We start from the raw sequence: 17,241 nt of genomic DNA on the forward strand, positions 1-17,241 counted from the left end.
GATTGGCTTTTGAGACATGGATAGTGACACACATTCTCTCCTATGGGCCCTTTATGGTTTCCCTGGGGTAGATAATGCCGCCCTGGGCTCTATTACTCACCCTACCCCTTATACTCTGAGATGAGAATCCTTCTTGATGGGTGTCCCCTGAGCAGGCACTGGCTGTGAAAGCACTGGCAGCTTGACTCCAATGGCACTGCCATACTGGGTTGGATGGCAGTTGGAGGAGAGGAGGGTGAGATGCAGGATACTCAGGACCTTAGGAAGACACAGGGCCTCCAACAGGGTGGCCTAGACATCCATCCAATCCCATGTGGGGCTCCTGAGAGCTGGATTTCAGCCCCACAATCTCTTCTGAGGACTGGGGGGAACAAGCTGCACTAGCTGAAGGAACAGTTAGAGAAGGAGCCTGAATGAAACACAGCCCCATTAGACCTCTTACAGGATGTCCCAGGAGTAAGTCTTTGCGCACTAGCTTAATACACTTTAAGAGCACATCAAGCCAAACTTCCCAAGGGCACTCTTAGTGCACAGTAACAGTATCCACACGGGGAGTTAGTGTAAAGTAGCTAGTGCACTTTAATGGACTTTAAAGTCACACCATAGCTTAGTGCGCACTAATTCCACATGCGGACAAGGTCTAAATGTGTCTGGGATGCTGGAGGTGCCTGGCGTGTACTGAAGAATAGCTATTAAACACCTGGCAGTGGGATCCCCTAGGGTGCTGTACCAACAGTCTCCTCCTGCTGACCATGAACGGGATTGCTCTGGTTAACTCCCTCAACTGCTGAATCCACTTGTTCCCCCTTGTACCCTGGGAGAGTTACATGTGACTCAGCCAGTTTAGACCCTTGAACTCCAGCTGGAATAAGGAACTGGTTCCATTTCCCCTCAGTGCTCCAACATGACTGATCAGGGAGCTCATGCCTCCTTATATCGGGTGTCTGTAAGGTGGCCATATTTTCCCAAAGGGAAAATGGGACACTGCACGGGGTTGGTCTGAGGCCCCCATCCTGTCCAGTTTGCTTTTGCCAACTGATGATCAGTTGGCAAGAGCAAAGGACAAATGCCCAATTTTGCCAAAAAAGTCGAGACGGCTGGGACAGAGCTTAAAAAGGCACTGTCTCACCCAAAACAGGACTTATGGCCACCCTAGGTGTTCGTTATACAGTATGAGTGTTACTTAGGAGGTATGAGCATTTCCTGGGTCTTTTTAGTTGGTGCAACATTTGAGACTGTGGTTTGCTCTGAACATATACGGTCTGTTCGCAATACACCCTTACACTATCTAATCCATCCATCTACCATCCTTAAATCCTATGAGACAGAAAGAAATAGGAGCCCTGTATGTAGCCCTGGGAATGTGTGACAGGGGACTGATCACTTGATGATTACCTGTTCTGGTCATTCCTTCTGGGGCACCTGGCATTGGCCACTATCAGAGGACAGGATACTGGGCTAGATGGGCCTTTGATCTGACCCAGTATGGCCGTTCTTATGTTATTATGGTAGGGGGTGCCATAATAATGCTGTGTGGGAAGCCTTTGACTGAAACAGCAGATTGTGTTGCAGAGCAGGACTGAGGGGCATTGGCAGGGCTGTGTGGGGAGTCTGGAACTGGAATACAAGGGGGCTGCAGGCCAGGACTGAGGGGCATTGGCAGAACTGGGGCCCAGGCCATGGGAGGATAAGCAAGAGCTGTGCTGCCCAATATGAATGAGGGCGATTGGCTAAGATTTCAACCCAGCACATTGGGGAACTTGAACTTTGCAGAGGTCGAGCTTGGTGCCCAGGAATTAACCAGCTTAGGTTCTATGTATTAAGATGTGACTTTATGAAGATAAAGACGTCAATAGATACAGCCTCAAAGTGACCATGTATGAAAGGCAACTTTATAGTATTCAGAGAAAAAAAGATAGGACCCCACCAGGAGAGAACCATCTACACAGCATCAGACACTTGACCTCTAAATTCATTAACAGGACTGAGACCTCTTCAAAGAAAGTGGTGGAAACCACATTGCTCAAGTCATTCAAAGCAGAATGAGATAAGGGAGTGGAGAATGTGCTGCAGGAACCAACTCTGCCCTGGCTCCCAGGTGAGATGAGAACTAGAAGATCTTTTCAAGGCCTAGGAGGTACAGTCTTAGGATCAGGGTGTCTGTTGACATTCTGCCCTCTTTCTGTACCTCAGCACAGCAGGGTATTTAAGGCTCTAACACAAGGGTTGATTTGTTTTGTTCCAATAAGAATATGTTTAAACAGTTGACAAGAATCAGTGGCCATAATTCTACAGTTTGTGGTTTTACAGTGGTTTTCCGGCTCTTCTGCTCACATGGCTCATATGAATATTTATCACAGACAGTAATTATTAGGAATAATAGCTATTCACTGTACTGCTTAGGCCTTGTTTACACTGCAGGTAAAGCCAGATTAGAGGGCCCAGATAAAACAGGTACGTCTCCCAACACGGTATCAGCAGGGCTCGATGTTGTTGATTTTAACTGTGGGCTTGTCGCCATGAGAAAACTGCACCAATTTAACTAAATAAGTTTAGACGCTGATGGAGTTAAATTGGTGCCACCCCGTCCATGCTGACACTCTTATTTCTGTATGAAAGAGCCTCTATTAATTTAGGTTAGGTGATTTCTCACTGACCTGGTATAATGCATCAGTTCTAAACCACAGTAAAAGTCTCCACATAAGGGAGTTGCACCAATGTAACTAAACCGGTTTGTAAACCCATGCACTGTAATTCAATCAGTCCAGTTCCATGCATAGACAAGCCTCTGTCCCTGAGTGATGCTAAAGCATTGGACCATTTAAGGCTTTAAGCATTGCTCAGGGACATGGACAAAGTCCCATTTCTTTTACAAGGTGGAACTGAGTTGTAGCAGAGTCAATGGGAAACAGGTCTGACCTAGTAATTTTTCAGTATGGACAGGGCCTTATTCCTGGTTTTTACAGCCCTGCTGCAGTATATACACAATGTAAGTTGTTACCCTGCCCAACAATGGGAAGGCTAATATGAACAGGAAACCTCCTTTCAAGATTTCCCAGGGAAAACTCACTGGTCCTGCCTTTCCCAGCCAGCCTCTTCCACCAGTCTCCTGGGAGCTTCAATGACATCACAGGCAGGGCTCACTGCACTTTGGCTTGTTCCACATTAGATATTTTCAGCTGTTTTCAGAGTTTTCCAAAATTGATCTAGTGAATGAGTTTGAGCCCCAATATCATCCTGCACTGCCTACACCCAATCTCATGATAGCCCAGGGCTGATCCAAACCCTCCCACCAGATCTCTCTGTGAGCTGACCCAAGTGAGAGATGCACTGACTCTCCAGCCTCACATCCAGGATGGGGGTTCTTCCTCAAAATCTAAGTGTTGCAGTCTCACAAATTCGATGACATGCACTGGAACAAGGGACGTTATTCCAATTCCTGTTACCATGTGTATTTTGTTCTCCCGGCACATGCATGACAACACAGTTCTCATTGTTGTGAGGACTGGGTTCCCCAGGTCTCCAGAACCTGTAAGAGAGAGAAGCTCATGTGTTAGAGATGCATCATTATAAACATCTCAGGGGAAAGAGTTGTAGCTGGCGATGATGATAGGAGAAGGAGAATTGCAACACTTGAATCAGCCACAGACAATTCTCTTTTTCTAAAATTCATTCATAGCCTCTATCTATGTTCCCTTTGCAAATCTTCTCTCTATTAGACCAGATATGGTTAGCTCCAGAGCTCCAGTTGTGGGTAAGGCACTCTCTCTCTCTCCCCCAACACAAACACACACACGCACACACACACACACACACACACACACACACACACACACACACACACACACACCATTGTATACTAATCCTGGAACTAAGTGGAGGGTGGTAACTGGTCTCCATTCCAGGAAATACTCACGTTGCAGTATTGTTATATGGAGTCTCATCCACCCAGCACCACTGTCCTTTCTTCTCCTTATCAATCAGACCAATACAGTAATTCCTTCCTTCGCTGCCTGTAACTGTTCCATTTACTCGAGTGAAGATGAAATCCTGGATAAAAATAAAATCATATCTCCATCAGGTGCAGTCTCTGGGCAGACAGTAGGAGATCGGGGTCCCTGTGGGGGTGTGGGGGTGCTGGATGTGATGGATGAGGAAGCCCAGCATTGAATGAACAAAGAGCCCAAACATCCTCTCCAGGGCTGCTCTCTGAGTGCCCAGAGGAGCCTGACTCCCAGCAAGTTACCTGCTCAGCTCCTGTGTTGATCACCCCCAGGTGGGAGCCCATCCCTGTGCAGTTCCTCTCACTGTCATCCCAGGTCATGATGTCATTAGAGAAGTAGTAGCAGCTGGCCTGAAAGGGCTCCCAGCCCCTGGGGCAGCACGTCCAGACTTGCTCTGTGAGAGAAGAGATGAATGAAACACAGAAAATAAAAATGGAAAGGACTTGTTAGGTGACACCCAGTTCAGTCCCCAGGGCCAAAACAGTGTAATTCCACCCTGTCCATCTTCATTTCACACATATCTCGAGCAATGGAGACTAACAGAGGCCTTCATGGTGAAGGAAATGATTCACAACCTGCAGACCAATATTTTTTTCTCCTACTTGGTCTTTTTTATATCTAATTCTTCCCCCTAAACCCCTCCTGGTAAGTTCTTTTCCTCATTGTCGCTTGCCCCCTGGAGGCACTTGTAGGCCATTAACACACACTAACTAGTTCAGTGCTGGACTGTTTTCCTTCCTGTTTCTGTGGTTGCTCTGGCAGCCTCTCCCTTAGTGTGTCCTTCTTCACCTTCTCCCCCTCAGTCCACTTCCTTCCTCAATGGTCTTCTTATATTCTATCTCTGCACCCTACCCTTGCCTGTGCTCATCCACTCTAATCACTTCATGTGTTGTCTCTTCCGTGAAGACTCTCACCCTTACCAGCCATTCAATCCGACCTCTATCCATTTGATCCCTGAGCTCTGCCTATCCTTTCCTCCCTCTCTCCATCCCTACTGCCAATTCCTCAGGCCATGCCTTAGCCATCTTTCTCTAATCTTGACTACGGCTCCAGCTCCCCATCTGGTCTCCTCAGGTTTCATATTGTGCCCCTCAAGTCCATCCAGCTTACTGCTGCCATTCCATCTCCAATCTCCCGCTTAAGTGTCTTCATTGGCTTTTGTTTTCTGCTTGTGTCAGATTCAAACACCTCACCTCATCTTCAAGGCCCTCCACAGCTCTGCCCTGTCTCCATCTCATCTATAGTTGCTTCCTACTCCTGCATTCAGCCACTTCAGCTTATCTCAGTACTCTCCTGACCTTCTCCCATAACCAACATTGCAACTTTTCTCACTATGTCCTCGATACCTGGAATAACCTCCTTGACCACATGTGCTCCTACCTCAAATCACTCCTCAAAACTCATTCCTTTCAGTCTTCCATCACTGCCCTCTCTCCTGACATCCTCTAATTTGTAGTATTATGGTGGAGTGGTAACAAAGGCATACTTAAGGTTGCCTCAGAGAATTTTGCTATATGGGAAAAGAGTGGGAATAGTTGCAAAATGGTTTGCTACAGGAAAAACCTGGAACATACAAAATAGGCGTGTAGGAGGGCTTTTCATTTGCTGTCCATTTGGAATTTGTAGGAGAGTAATGTACTTAAAAATATTTCAGATACAGAAATGTTTTGTTATTGGATCCCTGGTATCTCACTTTTTAAAATAGTCTTTTGCAAGGGTACAGATGGAGGCACTTTATGTGTATTGCTATAATTTACACAAACACCACTTTATAGTTTTCCATTTTGGAATTTCAGAGAAAAATATTTTTTGCTTCATAACTGATGTGAGCTGCAGCAAATCGGAAGCACTGCAGTGAAGATATGAAAGTGTTTACTAGCCAGCAACCTATGTTGCTAGACAGTGACTTATGTCTGTACCTGGTGTTAAGAGAATGTGAAACAAAAAGGGTAAAGACCAAACAATAATAATCTTGCTTCTGGCCTTGCTTTTAATTTAAACAGGCTGAATAAGCAAGCAAGAGAATGTAAGTGAAAGCACAAGGCTGTCCCCGCACCACACAAAGTGAAAGCCTTGCCTTTCTGTAACAAGAGAAGATAAGGGGACCGAATCCAGCAAGGGGTTGCTGTGGTAACCAAGCAGCCAGGGCCGGCTCCAGGCACCAGGCCTCCAAGCATGTGCTTGGGGCGGCACCTGGAGGGGGGTGGCGCTCACCCGGGGAGAGCGGGGCCACGGCCGGGCTCTCCACCCTCCTCCCGGTGCCCCGGCCGGTCGGGGAGAGCGGGGCCCCGGCCAGGCTCACCGCCCTCCCCCCGGTGCTCCGGCCGCCGGGGAGAGCGGAGCCGCGGCAGGCTCACCGCCCTCCCCTGGCGCTCCGGCTGGCCGGGGAGAGCGGAGCCGTGGCCGGGCTCGCCACCCTCCCCCCCAGCGCTCCGGCCGGCCGGGGAGAGCGGGGCCACGGTCAGGCTCTCTGCCCTCCTCCCGGCACTCCGGCCGGTCTGGGAGAGCAGGGCCCTGGCTGGGCTCTCCGCCCTCCTCCCGGCGCTCCGGCCAGCCGGGAAGAGCTGGGCCACCCTCCCTCGGCACTCTGGCCAGCTGGGGAGAGCAGGGCCGCGGCCGGGCTCTCCGCCCTCCTCCCGGCGCTCCAGCCGCCAGGGAGAGCGGAGCGGCGGTGGGCTCGCCGCCCTCCCCCGGCGCTCTGGCCGGCTGGGGAGAGCAGGGCCCCGGCCAGGCTCTCCGCCATCCTCCTGGCGCTCTGGCCGATCGGGGAGAGCGGGGCCCCGTCCGGGCTCGCCGCCCTCCCCCAGCGCTCTGGCCGGCTGGGGAGAGCAGGCCCGTGGCCGGGCTCGCCGCCCTCCTCCCGGTGCTCCGGCTGCTGGGGAGAGCGGAGCTGCAGCGGGCTCGCCGCCCTCCCCTGGTGCTCCGGCCAGCCAGGGAGAGTGGGGCCCCGACCGGACTCGCCGCCCTCCCTGTGGCGCTCTGGCTGGCTGGGTAGAGCGGGGCCATGGCCGAGCTCGGCGCCCTCCCCTGCCACGCTCCCCACCGGGGGGGGGCGGGGGGCGGCGGGAGGATTTTTTGCCTGGGGCAGCAAAAAAGCCAGAGCCAGCCCTGCAAGCAGCGGGAAGGGGGGAAGGTGTAAGGAAGAGACACTGAGTCTGTGAGAGAGTGATCATGGCCAAAAGTAACCCCGCTCCTTACCCCTCCCATCAGGTATGAAAGAGGTGGTATTATCACCCCCAGACTCAAGACCCCCCAGAACGGAACATGACCATATATTGGAAGGGGTGAGACCAGGGGAAGGTACAAGTATAATTAAGTTTGCCAAGAAGAGGGGGGAGAAGAGGGAGCTCCATCGGTGTGCGTGGCACTAGGGGTTAGAAGAAGAAGGGGGTCTATCAGTGTATAGAACTGTAGTTGGGGGAGTGGAAGAGGAAAGCTCTATTGGCATATAGAGATAGCCCCACTGGTGTGAAGGGTTTTGGAATATGCTTGCTTGTTTAGCTCCAAGAAACCCATCACATTGCCTGTAGATTGAACTCTGGACTGTTATTTTCCAGCGAACCGTGTCTGGGAACTGAGAGGGAGGGGGGAACTGGACTCCTGCCAACACATGGATGCAAATTCATCAGATTCCAATGACCCTATTGATTCTAATGTCAACACTGACTTCAGCATTGCCCGTTTGAAAGCACCATATTAACTAGTGAGGACATTCTTTACTACATATTATCCTCTGTCTTTTATGTGTGACAGCAGATTTGCCAAGTTGCAGTGGCTGCATTTAATCAAATACATTTCTTCATAGCCGAACCCTTACTGCAGCTGCTGTGTTCTTCACTATCTTGGCATCACTCTTTGCAAGGCTCTATATTATTTGCTTTTTATTTTGTGTGTCTAGTTCACACAGTTTGTTTTGAAAGTAGGAAAATTCACACAGAAAAACATTGCTTAATGTTACTCTGTTCTGCTTTAATGACATTTTCTTCAAATGTTGAAAAGTTAGAAAATAAATAGGTGAGATCAACAGGCACACTTCTTCTGCCTGCACCTACAGAGAACTTAGCACATCTTACCTATTACCATCTGCCATCCACAACATATTGTTTACACCCAATGCAGCATAAACTACCATACAGTACTGAATTAACTCTGGTATACATTGGAGGACACATTTTAAAAGTATCCCTCTTTGTAAGACTTGCTTCTTGTTCAGGATTTCTTTGAAGAAAAATGAATAACTTTTAACCTATGGCTCTGCCTTGTATAAACTACCATACAGCCTGAACCCTGCCAGATGTTCAAAAAGGAGACATATGTTGAAAGTTTTTCTTTTTTTCTAAGAAATCCAAAAAGAGACCCCACATCTTAAATGACTGAGTTATACTTTTATCATGTGTCTCCATAGGAACTGTAAGTCTCTAAATATTTTATCATGTAGATCTTTGAATATACTCTCACTTCCTCAAATGCCCACAATTGAAGTTGAAATTTATGTTGTACACTCACCAGATGTATTACTACACTCAGCAAGTACATCTGTGAGCAATTTCCCAGAAACAAAAGCTTTGTGTAGTGACGGGTAAGACAGCATCCAGACACCCCATCCACCAGCCCAGAATCTAAAAAGCATGGAAATAGCAAGTTACGGGAAACTCTCAGTCATCTCAGCAACATGAAGGCAGGGTAATTTCCCAAATGCATGGACTGTGTCAGTCAAACATGTCAATCTGTTAATACACTAGCATACGAGATCACTGATAAGGTTTTGTGTTAGACTGTGAGTTTGATGAAGTTGGGGTATGTGTTGCTTTTCTGTATCTGTTGGAGATGGCAGCAAAAGCTTTATGCAGTGTTGAGACAGTTATCCAGGAAACGTGAAAATAGCAAACAATTCATGAGTTCTCCCTTAACTTCTGACTTCCATGCTTTTAAGATTGTGCTTTGGTGGGGTTTACCTTGATGCAACCTTAACTGTCACTAAACAGAGCTTTTGTTTGTGTTAACATGTATGTTGCTCACATATGCTGTTGCTGAGTGTGGTAGTAAAAACCTTACCTTTGAGGAGTGTACAAAATATATTTTATAGACCACATTTTATTTTATATTTCAGACCTTACAGGAAGTCAGAGTATATTCAAAGATCTACATGATAAAATATTTCAAGACTTAGGGTGACATCCTGATCTCAGTGAAGTTGAAGGTAAAACTCCAATTCACTTCAATGGGATCAGGATTTTACACTTGGGGTACATCTATGCTGCCCTACAAAGTTAACCTGGACTTTTACCTGGGTTTTAGACCAACCCAGCCCCCCACCCACCACCATCCACACAGAAAAACCTCTGATCTGGGTTTGGCGGAGCTTTAAATCTGGGCCAGCGTATCTGGCTGGGCAGTGGGGTTTAGAATCCAGGTTCCACATTCATTAGGGCTGGAACCTGCCCACTTTTCATTGAGGCAAAATGTGCTGATAGTTCTCCCAATACCTTCCTACAGTTCCCCCAGAAGGAAAACCAAACTCTCCTGAAATTGACCCAGTTGACTGGGGAAGCATCCTAGAGCATCTCAGCACACAGAACCATGGGATATGGCCCCAGAGAAACATGGATGAGTGCAGACACCATGATGACACAGTAACTCAGGTTTGGTTATACAGATTCAGACTAGGTTCACCCCCAGGCTAGGTTCACCCCCAGGCTAGCTAAACTAGATGTGCAGATTCAGGTGCTGACCACCCAGGCTCCCTGTAATGAAGCTCCTTACTGTTTTTATGTACACTCGTGCTAAAAATATATCTCCTTCTTTTAAGATCTGGTTCTCTTTTTGGATTTCTTTGGGGGGAAATAACTTTTTAACATATGTCTTCTTGTGTGTCCGAGTTCAACTTATACGGCAGTGTCTACAAGAAAGAGACGTATGTTAAAAGTTATTCTCTCAAAAACAGAGAAATTCCATCCCACAGAAAATGATGATATTTTGACATTTGTTTCCATCCCAAATCAGGATGAAAAATTGACATAACAAAACTTTTTGTGGAATGAAAAGTTTTGAAAAGATGTGATCTGGAAATGTCAAAATGTTGTGTTTCAGCATTTTTGAGTGAAATGAAATGTTTTGACATTCCCAAATCAAAACTTTTCATTTCAATTGTCCTGATGGAAAATTCCACCAAAATCTAGTTTTTCTCATGGAAAATTTTTATTTAGATGAAACTTCATTTTCTGTTCGAAAAATATTTAGTTTGAAATTTTTCAATCAGCCTTATTCTCTTTTCTTCAGAGAAATCCCCAAACAAAAGCATATGTTAAAAGAAGGCTATATACATTTAACATATGTGTCCTTGAATGTATGTCAGAGTTAAGGCTGATGGTAGTGTATGAAGCCTTGGGTGGGAATAAAGTGTTGTGAAAGGAGGACAGTAATAGGTAAGAATTGGTAAGTTGTTTTTACCTGTGCGGGTAGAGAAACAGAACGGTGGTTGTTGAGCTGAACTACTTATTTTCTAACTTTTCAGGGTTTGAGGAAAATGTAGAACCGAACAACTTTAACTAACATTACATGAAATTTGTTCAGTGTGAAATTATCTCAAACAATGAAACAAAAAACTAGAACTAATGAGAGAAGCACTTAATATTAAATCCACCTCATGATCTTTCACTGATATAAAGTTCATCTACATCTACTCCCTCCACTGCTCTTTATTTATTGTCTTCCCTCACTGTGTTCAGTCTAATTCAGGGTGTGACTTCATTTCAAATTAGAGGTGTAATTTCCAGCTCAAGTAGGCATACTTGCACTAGTTCCGATTGAAGTAGCGTACTAAAAATAGAGTGTAGCCACTGTGATGTAAGGGCTGGGAGGGGCTAGCTGCCCTAGTACATACCTATGGTCTTAGACGATATGTACTTATGGTGGCTAGCCCCTTCTACTGCATTTGCTGCCAAAGCTACACTTCTATTTATAATGCACTAGCTTGGTCAAAGCTAGCACGGGTGGTCAAAGTTAGCACGGGTATGTCTCTTCAAGCTGGGAATTACAGCCCTAGCTCCAGTATATACTCGTAGCCAGTAAGCTCCTTAGAGCAAGGACCTGTCGCTTGATTGGTTTTAAAGCATTGTGTGCACCTAAGGTGTTGTATAAATAAAAGATGCACATCTCTAGGTAGTTATCACTTATCCAGTCAATGGGGATCCTATGCAGTGGGGTAGTGGTAACAAAAGAAGTGGGTAAATTAACTTAACCTAAACCCCATATTCCCCAAATGAGAAGTGGGTAAACTCCATTTACCTGCATTTACCCTTGACTACAATACTGTGCCTATGTGCTTATCTTATTCTTTCCTCAAAAGTCAATCTCTCCATACCCCTTATTTGCTGTTAATTTAGGTCTGAATATGAATCAGGCCCCAACCCCAGAAAGCTGACTCTGGGGTCTTTTCTTCTCTTTTAGTGTTATTGACCTTTCCCTTCAGGTTCTTCTTCAACACAGTTCCTGTTCCTGAGATATTGCCTCACCATCTCGTACTCTTCACAACTTTGATTTGTCCTGAGGCCAACTTGGGTAACTGTAAAGGAGAGAGAGAGAGAGAGAGAGAAAGAGTGGGTAAAATATTTCCCTCCTTCTTGCCATCTCTTCCATACATTGTGACTTCTCCTGGTGCTCACCAGGGACTGCTTCGCCTTTGTTTGTTTTCTTGTCACAAATGCCATCACAAACCTCCCCAGGGAGCAGAATAGGGCAGCTCTCTTGGGTTCCCTCTGTTATCCTGGGGGCCCAAGCGCACTCTGTCATAGGGACAAATTACCCTGGTCTAGTTGAGGAATAGAAATTATTGATGGGGTATGAGGCTGTCTACCAGGTGCCAGCTCAGGACAGGGCTGCAGGCTAATTCACTCATATATTAATAGAAATCAAAGAAGTGTTAAAAGATAGTGGTGTAATCAGGCCCATTCACTTGTGTATTAGTTTAGTTTAAAGGAAATTGTAATGGTATTGTCTTCACTTATCTATAACCTGTTGATATAGGATGACCAGGTGTCCGGTTTTTGACCAGAACACCCAGTCGAAAAGGGATCCTGGTGGCTCCAGTCAGCACGGCTGACCGGGCCGTTGACTGTCCGGTTCGTGGTGCTGTGCAGCGGGGCTGGCAGGCTCCTTGCTAGCTGCTGAGTCACAGCTCCCAGGAAGCAGCCGGCATGTCCGGCTCCTAGGCTTAGGGGCGGTTAGGCGGGTCCGTGTGCTGCCCTGCCCCCTGCCTGCAGGCGCAGCTCCCATTGGCCGGGGCAGGGCAGGGGACAAACTAGCGCATCTAGCAGGCGGCTGTTGAGGGGTCGTGGCACATGTCTCTCCTGCTGCTGCCGGCCCACTTCTCCTCCTTGCCCTCCTCCCGTGGCTGGGCTCAAGCTGCAGCACATGCCCTGTGGCGAACCACGATTAGTTGCCCCATTGCCGGCACCCAGGGGATCGAGGTATGTATCCCCATCTCCGAGTGCTGGGAATGGGGCTGAACCCCCCCATCCCCCTCACTGCATCCCTCCCTGTCCCAACCCCCCCATACTCCCATCCCCCTCATTGCATCACTCCCCGCCCCAACCTGCCCTGCCCCCCACCCTTACCCATCCCAGTCCTGTACCCCTTACAGTGCTCTCCCACCCATCTCTCCACCTCCCAAAACCGCCTCCCCATGTCCCTAACCCCCCACAGCCCTGCACTCCATTCACCTCCATACACTGCTCCACTCCCATTATGTCCCTATACACTCCTGTGCCCCCCCACATACTCAAGCACCTGTAGCCTTCTGTCTCCCCCTGCATCCCCATCCACCCCACATACCCTTGCACACCCCCTCCTCTCTTCTTCATTGCCCCCTCCCACCCCCACCTTGCTCTCTTCCTTGATCTCTTTCCCTCCTCACCCTCTCGCCTCCACCCCCACCATCTTTCCCCTTCCAGCCCCCCCACTCCTTTCCCAGCTGGGTGTCTCTGTGTGTGCATGCATGCATTGTATGTGTGTAAGAGACTGTGTGTCTTTGTGTAGGGAGGTGTTTGTATTGCTGCATGTGTGTATATCTGTGTGAATAAAATTTGCAGCCTAACTCTTTGACTTATATTCTTTTTGCTGGCTTGCACACAAAAAAATTGATGATATAAAATATGTGTGTATTAATTTCATAACAAGTTTTTAAAAGGGACGGGAACTCTAAAAGAAATATATTATTTCTTAAAAAGAGAATGTTGTTGACTAATAATTGCAGAAGAGCCAATGTATCATACATTTCTCCCCACCTTTGTCTAGCTACATTATAAACTCTTTGTTGCCGACTCTTTCTTTTTATGTATATGTCCAGCACCTACCACCCTGGAACCCTGATCTGAATTGGGGTCTTTAGGCACTAAACAACAATTGCAATAATAAATAATGTGGAAGTCTATGTGTTAGTACATGCTAGCTGTGTACACATGAATACACGTGTGTACGGATGCTCCCTGGGTTATGCAAACCCGACTTACGCAAATCTGCACTTACGGAAAAAGTTCCATAAGCTAGAAAGTTTTTTGTTTGTTTGTTTTTGCGTAATGGTCGGGTACACGTTCCCGACTGACGCAAAATTTAAGTTACGCAAGGCGTTCCGGAACGGAATGCTTGCGTAAGTCGGAAAGCATCTGTATCTACATATAGGTGTGGGAGTCAGTTTCTACAGATTTATTTATATAGGAATATGGACAGGTGTGCATTTCTGTGGTTGTGCTCTATGGATTTGTATTTGGGCTTCAGGAGTGGGCCTTTAATGGACCCATTGCAGCTGTGATAATGTGTGGCCCTAATTCCACACATAAAATTACAATAACTTTAGTGAACAAAACCCATGGAGCTGGTTACGAAAAATGGGAAGAGGGGAGGGAAAGAAAAATGAAAACTTTTGTGAATTTTCATTTTTTTTTTAATTACTCTTTCTGACTATTTTGCTGCCAGCTCTAGTGTACTGTAACAAATAAAACCTGAACTTAGCATAATACATCTGTCAAAACAATAAGTATGCCTGTTTGGGCCTTGCAGTGAAAATGAGCACGTGAGCGAGGGTAGGGGAGAGCAAGCAACGGAGAGAGGGGGGAATGGAGTGAACAGTGGGTGGGGCCTCGGGAAGGGGCGGGGCAGTGGGTGGGGCAAGGGTGTTCAGTTTTCTGGAATTAGGAAGTTGGCAACCCTAATTACATTATGTATAACCCTGTAAATTAGTTAACCTTAGATCAAAAGTGTGTGTTAGTGTTAAGATGAGAATGTACTTCATGAAAACTAATGAAGGCTTGCTATTGACTATTATATTATCTTTTGCATTATGTATATCCCTGTAATTAAATTACCCATCAAACGTGATTGGAGCCTTGGAAATATAAATGAAGAAGGTTGCTAACTTCAAACAAAAGCCATTGTGTTCCACAATGGAAATTCACTGACTCAGTTTGCATGTCTGACTCATTATAACCCACATGGTTAGAAAGACTGTCAGCTTGTCTTCTGTGAGAAGAAGATATAAATATGGATTCAAAGAAAGATCCTGTATCTCTCTGTTTGGGCTCTGGCAGGAAAGTGTACGAAAGCAGAGCTCCCCAGACAAAAGCAGGGTACCCCTGAAAAGACTTTTGGGAAACTGGCAGATTATTACATCACCTGCTATCATTTGGATTTACAAACCTTGACTTGCCTGTTAATGTATTTTACCTATTTTAACCTCTCAGTAACTCTCATTTCTTTTTCTTAGCTGATAAATCTTTAGTTAGTGTACTAGAGAATTGTCTTTGATATAAGATCTGGAATACCAATTGACCTGGGGGTAAGTGGCTGGTCCTTTGGGACTGGGAGCAACCTGATGTGGTGTGATTTTTGGTTTATATGACTGGACTAAGTCCAGTTTGTCAGGGTGGTAAGATTGACTGGAGAGCCTAAGGGGAATGCCTGTGACTCCATGGTAAGACTGGCGTAGTGATCCAGGTGCTCACATTTATTACTGGCTTGGTGAAATTTAATGATAGAATATATCATCAGTTTGGAGTGTCTGCCCTATTTTCTGACAGCCTGACCTGAAATCGGCACTTACAGTTGTGTGCCACTCCAGACAGCGTGACATGGGGAAAAGCTTATGAGGCCACAGCTTGTCCAGCCAATCCCCCATCCTCCCTGGGCAGGACCGTGCAGGAGTGTTCCTTATAGTATAATCTCCAGCTTTGTCCAGACCCAGGTGATGGGGTTTCCTTTTCCCTTCTTTTCGGAAGACTCTTCCACAGTCTAACCGGCCTCCTCACTGTTAGGAAATGTTTCCTGATCTCCAGCCTGCATTGACCATCTTTTGTCCCTAGTTGTTCCCCTCCCTCCTTGAATAATCAGCCCATTTATACTCACCAATAAGGGCGATGAGGAGAGAGACAGCCAATAGCAGCAATAGTGCAGCAATCAGCCATGGGAGCCACTGGGTGTGCTTCTGGGGTGCACTCTGGGATATTCTCTTCTCTGGGTGTGCTAAGGGTGAAGAAACTCCCAGCCCCAGGACAGTTAGTTCTTCTCATATCAGCCCCTGTCTGTTAGGGTTCTGCAACCAACTGAAAACTTTCCTGAAAAGCCCATACTCTGGACAAGACTAGACAATCATGAGTAGCTGCTGCTGTTGCAGCCTTCTATTGACCCTTATTCCAGAGTTTTAGGTTATTAGGGATGGAAATAAATTGGAACACTGGGTCTGACTCCTGACCTCTCCAAGCTCCGCCGAAGATCAGATTTAGATCCAAACTCTATGTCTCCAGCCCATCTAATGAGCAAATATTCAGACCCCAAGTATTAGGGAGTGAGGGCCTAGCAGGAGGTTACGGGTTCAAGGGAGCTTTTCACATCTCATCAGAGCAAGCCCAGTGCTGCTGAAGTTCATGTTGCTTTTCAAATGTCATTTGTCTCAGATGATCAGAACAAGGGGTCTTTGAGGAGTTCTTAGGCCACCCTGCACTCCCTCATAATGTGTGATTCTAGCTCCTATTCCCCTCTCACCATGATTTTGGATGTGGTGGGTGGTAATGTAACATGTAATGCATCAGCAAGTGGACTGAAGGGAGGGGAGTAGATGGTAGCAGTAAGTGGGAAGGGAGTGGGAAGGAGAAGGCTCTAATTAGTGACCCAGCAGCCCCTTCCATATCTGCTGAATCCAAGCCAGGCATTGAAGAGACTCTGTGTGGTGACATTAGGTATCCCAGCTGTTAGTCTGGGAGCTCAGGGTCTAGCAGTTTCAATAGAAAATCCCCTTTATATTCATCATTCCTGAGTCCCGTCTTCTTCTCTACCATGAGGGACTCCACAGATGCCAGAAGGGTGAGAGAGGTGGGAGGGGTAGATCTCACACTGAAAGGGAAGGAAAGGAGGGCACTCCCTGAGGGACTGGCTGTCCCAAGTGGCAATAAGCAGGAACACTTTAGAAATATGGGAGCGTGGGGAAAAAAAGGAGGACACTTTAGGCAGTTGTGCTATTCACAGTTGCAGGAGAGAGGTAAAGGAAGTTGAGTTCTGCTGCTGAGGGAAGGTCCTTTAAGTGGCTATAATTATTATTAGAACCAGAAAGACCCAGTTTCCACCTGAAGGCTGAAAGGCTCCAGAGCACATTCCCTAATCCCACTGATCTAGTTGGTGCCTCTGAGTTGAGGCTGCATGGGAATCAGTGTCACAAAAATGAACTGCTCCATAGCCCATCCACCAAATGCTTTGAGCCCGTTCCCCTAAATAGCTTGTTATTTACCTTTGGCCTCTGCAGGTGGTGGTGCATTCTTAAACTTCACCTCGGCGTAGGTGATCTCCGACGCCATTCAGAGACTGTGTGGACTGTGTTCTTTATATATTTATAATTCCATCACAATTAAAAATTGATCTTTTAATTCCCTAGAGCCAGAGGGTGACACTTGCCAGTCACGAGTCCTTCCCCTCAGGAAGCTCTGCTACATCCTCTCCAAGCAGTGAGAGAAGGAGAGGCTGAGAGTGGAAAGCCCCTAAGAATTGCTGAAAGACGTTTGGAGACAGAGTTACACCCTGGACAGCTCTTGGGCTTCTTCACCCAGAAACCCAGCCTGAGGTTTCCAGAAACACATTAAAAGAAAAGGGAAAACAGGAAGCTAATGGCTGAAAAGGAAGTTGCATCCTCAAACCTAACAAAAATGCACACTCATCTCCCAGCCAGCACAATTTCTTTTTCTTTCTCCCTCTTTTT

At 46.8% G+C, this 17,241-nt stretch overlaps 1 protein-coding gene across 1 annotated transcript; it reads right to left on the bottom strand.

The window, feature by feature from the left end:
* Nucleotides 1-1,893: 1,893 nt before the first annotated feature.
* Nucleotides 1,894-16,843, bottom strand: LOC128830505 (C-type lectin domain family 4 member A-like). Its single transcript, XM_054016349.1, has 6 exons — nucleotides 16,777-16,843; nucleotides 15,402-15,518; nucleotides 11,464-11,568; nucleotides 4,247-4,398; nucleotides 3,917-4,050; nucleotides 1,894-3,529 (listed from the first exon to the last, which is right to left on the bottom strand). Exons 1-6 carry the CDS (start codon nucleotides 16,841-16,843, stop codon nucleotides 3,370-3,372), a joined length of 735 nt encoding a protein of 244 aa, XP_053872324.1. The 3' UTR covers nucleotides 1,894-3,369.
* Nucleotides 16,844-17,241: the final 398 nt, after the last annotated feature.

Source organism: Malaclemys terrapin, chromosome 1 (assembly GCF_027887155.1).
Source record: "Malaclemys terrapin pileata isolate rMalTer1 chromosome 1, rMalTer1.hap1, whole genome shotgun sequence".
NCBI lineage: Eukaryota > Metazoa > Chordata > Testudines > Emydidae > Malaclemys > Malaclemys terrapin.

Excerpts from the sequence above, each read along its gene's own strand:
- LOC128830505 (XM_054016349.1), bottom strand. The coding sequence starts at position 16,843 with ATGGCGTCGGAGATCACCTACGCCGAGGTGAAGTTTAAGAATGCACCA. Across the intron at positions 15,519-16,776 it reads ACCACCTGCAGAGGCCAAAG|CACACCCAGAGAAGAGAATA; the intron begins GTAAATAACAAG and ends CTTCACCCTTAG. Across the intron at positions 3,530-3,916 it reads CCATATAACAATACTGCAAC|GTTCTGGAGACCTGGGGAAC; the intron begins GTGAGTATTTCC and ends TCTCTCTTACAG.